The sequence below is a fragment of the Dinoponera quadriceps genome, unplaced genomic scaffold (genome assembly GCF_001313825.1).
Source record: "Dinoponera quadriceps isolate SergipeBrazil2010 unplaced genomic scaffold, ASM131382v1 scaffold1001, whole genome shotgun sequence".
NCBI lineage: Eukaryota > Metazoa > Arthropoda > Insecta > Hymenoptera > Formicidae > Dinoponera > Dinoponera quadriceps.
The window spans coordinates 1-6,049 of NW_014555078.1; the positions used below are offsets into that span (position 1 = coordinate 1).

The 6,049-nt window shown below is 32.6% G+C and overlaps 1 protein-coding gene across 1 annotated transcript; it reads right to left on the minus strand.

Moving 5' to 3' along the window:
* Window positions 1-2,026: 2,026 nt before the first annotated feature.
* Window positions 2,027-2,510, minus strand: LOC106742982 (piggyBac transposable element-derived protein 3-like; the record flags this gene model as incomplete). Its single annotated transcript, XM_014616403.1, has 2 exons — window positions 2,339-2,510; window positions 2,027-2,236 (listed from the first exon to the last, which is right to left on the minus strand). Coding segments are annotated over exons 1-2 (382 nt in total), but the record flags the coding sequence as incomplete, so codon positions are not given.
* Between the last annotated feature and the right edge of the window lie 3,539 nt (window positions 2,511-6,049).

The window sequence follows — 6,049 nt, forward strand, 5'->3', positions numbered from 1 at the left end:
GAGGCTTTTCACCTTAAAATGACCTTTGTATGGTCATGAAAAAAAAGTTAAAAAATATTATTTTTGAATTAAAATTTCCTTCTTTTTTTGTATCCGTTGTCAAAAATAAGGCTTTCCATTCAAAAAAATTACTCTGACCTTAAAATGACCTTGACATTGAATCTCAAGGTCAAAACAAATCGTACGGATGGACGCCCTCCTTTGTCCTGAACAACTTATGTCAGAACCATTTTTCCGTACCACGCATAGAATCGGAGGAATTAGGGTCCATCGATTAAAATGGGTTACCTTGTATATACCTAAACCACATAGTATTCGAGTAAAACATGATTGTGGGTTTGTGGCCTGTGGGTTTGGGGTTTTTGGGTTTGGGGTTTGGGGCTTGTTAATTTGGGGTTTGTACATTTGGGAACGAAATTTATGCAGAAATTCCAGATTTTTNTTCCAGATTTTTTACCATTTTTTAAATTTTACTTCAAATCCTGACGTGCTGGCTCAATTTTGCGAATGGATTCGTGTTCAGCGACCCCAAAAACATAAATTATCCTTATTAGAATTCCAGTAGACTCCCAAAACCATTTTGTGGTCCCGTGTTATCCACGTCGATTTTTTAGATCGAATAATGTGCAAGATGCTATTACAATACTGGTCGTGTAAGTCAACTCCACCCATGTATTTATTGTATACTGTAAATGCGTTAGGAAATGATAGAACTCCTTCCTTTTTTTCTTCCATATTATTAGGTGGTAAACTTAGTTCCTGCGGCTCACATGACGTTAGTTGTATGTGTAATTTATTTTGACATCTGAAACTGGCTGCATTTTAGAGGTTAGACATTTGTCAATAAAATTCAGTGCAAAGAGATTCATTTAAGTGAGCAGTGCTATTATTTCTTTTGATTAAATATAGAACGCGATTAGTTGTTTTTTCGACATATGCTGCTTCATTACTTTGACTTGAGAAAAACTGCAGCTGCAGCTCATAAATTGCTTTTCGAAGCTTATGGCAATTATGCTCCATCGGAAAGAACATGCTAAGTATGGTTTCAGCGATTTAAGATTTGTGATTTTGATGTCAATGATAAAGAACGCTCAGGCCAACCGAAAAAGTTTGAAGACACCGATTTGCAGGCATTATTGGACAAAAACTTTATTCAAACGTTCCAAGAATTGTCTGCAGCATTAAATGTTACTCCGATGGCTGTTTCCAAACGTATACATGCAATGGGAAAAATTCAAAAGGAGGGAAAATGGATACCACACGAATTAACCGCAAATGCCATTGCGAACCGCTTAAACATCTCTATTTCTCTGCTCGCCAGGCAGAAAAAGAAGAGTTTTTTGTGGCGCATAGTGACTGGCGATGAAAAATGGATATACTTCGATAATCATAAACGAAGAAAATTATGGGTAGACCCTGGCCAACCATCGACATCCGCATCAAAGAGAAATATTCATGGCCACAAAGCATTACTTTGCATTTGGTGGGATATGCACGGCGTCGTTTATTATGAGCTATTTAGACCGAACGAAAGTATTACGGGGGATCGATATCAATCACAATTAAACCGTCTGAATGAAGCATTGTTGGAAAAAAGGCCAGCAGTAGCCAGCAATCGACGTAAAGTCATGCTTTTGCACGACAACGCTCGACCACACGTTGCCAAAGCCGTCAAAGAAACACTGCAGCTCGAGTGGGAAGTTCTCCCGCACCCAGCGTATTCACCAGACTTATCTCCTTCGGACTATTTCTTGTTCCGGTCGATGCAGCACGGCTTGGTAGATACACACTTCAGAAATTACGAGAATGTGCGAAAATGGATCGACGAATGGATTGCATCAAAAGACCAATCGTTCTATCGTCGCAAAATCTACGCGTTGCCCGAAAGATGGGAAAAATGTATAGCTAGCGAGGAAAAATACTTCGATTAATGTATTTTTTGCTTCTGATGTCGAAATAAATGAGTTTTTTAAACAAAAAAATCGCAGGAACTAAGTTTACCACCTAATATATCTGTTTACATTACTTTGTGGAGTGATACTAGCTGCGGTTGATAGTATAGAAACTGGTTTTGAATCTTGAACAGTGATAAAATTGATTCCTCTATTTTTATCATTTTGCACTGCATAAGTACCTCTAGGTGCCTTTTTCTCTAAAACGTTTGTCACACTTGCTCTGTTTTCCTTTACTGTACCGGTTGCTTGAAGTCCTATTTTTTTCAAATGGACTAGTAAGTCTGGAGAACAGAATAATTTATCAAAATAGACATGAAATTGATGAAGTTTGAGAAAAGAAGTATTTTTTAATAAGTTTTCAAGCATATGCAGAACAATTCTACTTCCTAATGCACATTTAGATAACTTGTCAACTTCCTCATTCTTTCCACAATAGATATCAAAATTAAAAACATATCCATTCACGCTACACAAGATCCAAAGTTTTATACCAAATCGTATCGGCTTAGATTTTATGAATTGCTTCAATTTACATCTACCGTAATACTTGACCATTATCTCATCAATTCACAATGCTGTATAAAACAAACCAAATCTCATTATATTCTTTTTGAAAATTTCCACTGTTGGTCGAACGCGATAAACTTTATCTGAATCATTTTTATCTTCCAATTTGCAAAATTTTAGTTTACTTTTTATTATTTCGAAAGTATTTCGACTCATAGATCTGGTAACGATATCACATGTCAAATACGGATCTGTCGACCAATAGTCTCGTTGCGATTTTCTCATATTATATGACGATAAAATTATAATGCCAAGAAAAATATTTAGTTCTCTCAATGATAAATTGTAGCCATTTTCTTTTGTAGCTTCAATGAGATATGCTTTTAATTGTGAGGAAACAAAAAATTCAAAGATATCAGCAGGAGAACTTCTTGAAATCAAGTTTTTATCTGAAGTTGAGAGTAATATTTTATTTGTGAGAAAGTTTGTATACATTTTTTCTCCGTTTACTCAATCAAAGTCATGATTTTCTTCTAACTTTTTTTGAGAGTTATTATATTTATCATATATATTACTATATGAAGAACTAGGGGACATTGAATCAAACGATGTAGAATAGCTTTCGTTTAGTTGAATATCATCATCATCCGAATAATCATTTTCCGACTCTCCAGAATCATCTGGATCGGGGATAATATAACATCACAGTGATTTACATTTTCTACAACTTCAAATGAAGGTCTCTTGGATCTTTTTCTACTGGAGGTCGATGATGAACATTCTTCAGGTGGATTTTCTTTTCTTTTTGGCATCGTCACTTTGAGATTCGAAATTTTTAAATAAAGAAAGAAACGATGTCACAATAATNCCGACTCTCCAGAATCATCTGGATCGGGGAAAACATAACATCACAGTGATTTACATTTTCTACAACTTCAAATGAAGGATCTTTTTCTACTGGATCTTTTTCTACTGGAGGACAATGATGAACATTCTTAAGGTGGATTTTTTTTCATTTTGGCATCGTCACTTTGACATTCGAAATTTTTAAATAAAGAAAGAAACGTTGTGACAATAATAGATTATTTCTCACAATAATTGATTACATCTAGATTTTCTATGTTGATGGAGGAGTCGAACGAATGAAATAATCAATTTTTTACAAATTTACTTCATTCGTGAAAAAATTGCAAAATGAGAAAATTGCAAAAATCTAAAATTATTTTATTGAAACTAGAACATTGAAACTACAAAACTTTGTTTGAAAATAAAATATATTGCGAATGCACTTTATTTATTCTTTCATTTACTTATTATAAATTTATACATGAATGTAAAAGAAAATAATAAAAGAAATTCAACCGGAGCACAATAAGCTAAAGCAAGTGTAAAAAAGCATTTCCTCCTTCCATATCTGTTTACTCGATAAGTATCAACTTTTCGAAAAAATTGTAAAGAATAAAAAGTGCTTAAAATGCATCAAAGNTATTTATTTATTATAAATTTATACATGAATGTAAAAGAAAATAATAAAAGAAATTCAACCGGAGTACAAATAAGCTAAAGCAAGTGTAGAAAAACATTTCCTCCTTCCATATCTGTTTACTCGATAAGTATCAACTTTTCAAAAAAATAGTAAAGAATAAAAAGTGCTTAAAATTCATCAGAGAATACAAAGTAATTTTTCCAAAACTAAAAAAAATTTTTTTTAATTTTCAATAATTTTGCATAAACAAATTTCCAAAAAATGTTAACAAAAATATTTGAAACGACTTCAGTATATTCTTTGATGAATTTTAAGAACTTCTTATTCTTGTAACTTTTTTGCTAAACCTCTTAGTTCTGTACTTAAAACGCCCGAAAGATTTTGAATGAAATTTTTCATTCCGGGCGCCATTTTGGATCATCCAGAAGAGATTTTTAAACTCAAAAAATGGTTTTTTTAAAGCTGAGATGCTGAAGACACTTTTTTTGCACTTTTGAGGTGACTGCAGAACGATAAGTAGAAGAAAAATGGAGTTAAAGAAATTTTTTTTCATTTTTCGTGTTTTTTTGCTTTAATCTCATTCTTGAGGGTTAAAAAATTTTTTCCCTGATATTAACAATGATCATTATAAAGATCAATAAAAAATCTTCAAAACACATGTACTAAAAAAATGTTTAGGCCAGAATTGATACCCTCTAGAGAGCTCTGAAATAAACGGTGAAAAATGTGTCCCGTGGGCGTTAATGGGTTAAAGAAACCTTAATTTATCTTTAAACTCTCGTCTAATGATTCTAATTTGGTGAACGTGACATCCGAAAGTGTTATGTATAACATTTTTGTTATATATCTCTTTTAGCAACTATGTTCATGATGTTGTATTATCATACTACACATTTAGTCTATTGCAAAAGTAATAGAATCTGTGTTTCTGTACTTCACTCTTTGCAGATTTATTTTAATTCACCTTGATTTTGTATTAACTTACCTTTAAGATTGCAATGAATATCAATTTCACACACATTTTATTCAAGATGTATACTTTTAGTGTAATAATAAAATTCTTTTCAAATAGCAACGACGTTACACATATTTCGTACTATTATTATATATTCAAATTTATCAAATAGCGAGTGAAACTTAATACTTAAAATGTTTTTGCAAATTCATTTCACGATTTTATTTCGTGTAATACGTTGCACAATATAACATAAGGATTAATTCGTTGTCATTCTGCAGTATGAGAAATATGCATAAGCAGTTGTAAAGCATATTTGAAGAAAAATAACACAACGTAATGGTAGTTACCTATTCGCACTGTGCAATGACTGTACCACCAATTGCACAATAATATCATGTCGTTTTACAAAGATTTAATTGTGGAAACTTTCTATTATTACATATGGTTGGATTTGGCATTTAATGCTCTATAATTTTTCTTGCTAAAAATATAAAAATTTGTAAAAATGTAAAAATTTTCGAAAGTAGAAAAAAGGGGAAAAGTGGTTAAAAAATTACAGTTTAAAAAAAATTGAATACATCGTTGCAAAGAGTATAAAAGGCTACAAAACTTTTGTATAAGACAATTTTTCGTATACTTCATACTTTAGAAAATATTTACTAAAAATGAAAACTTTTGTTTCTTCAAGCGGTTGTTTCAACTCCTAAACGTCGAGATACATCGCTAAAATGAAATACAGGTATTTTATTTTTTTAATTCTCTATAATATTTCCAAGGTCCATTAAAATCAATGAGATTCTGTTCCGACTCTTCCCTTGTTAGTAAAACTTCACTACTTCAACCAAATGAGTAAGTACTTATTTCAGTCAGCATTGTTCCACCTGGCCTTCCCCATCTTTCCTCTTACTAACTCTCCTTGATATCTATCTAGTGAATACCCCGCATGGAGAGGATAGGTGTCAGGCCCATGCATTGTCGTTTCGAAATTTGCTCATTGCTGATCTTGAGTCTTTAGTGGAACACGCTAGGTACATTTCGGAAATTCTACTTACACCGGACAATTCTCCGTCACTAACTCATCATTCTCTTTTAGTCCCTTCATACATACCATATCCTGCCATCTCCCCCCTCCCTCAATAAATT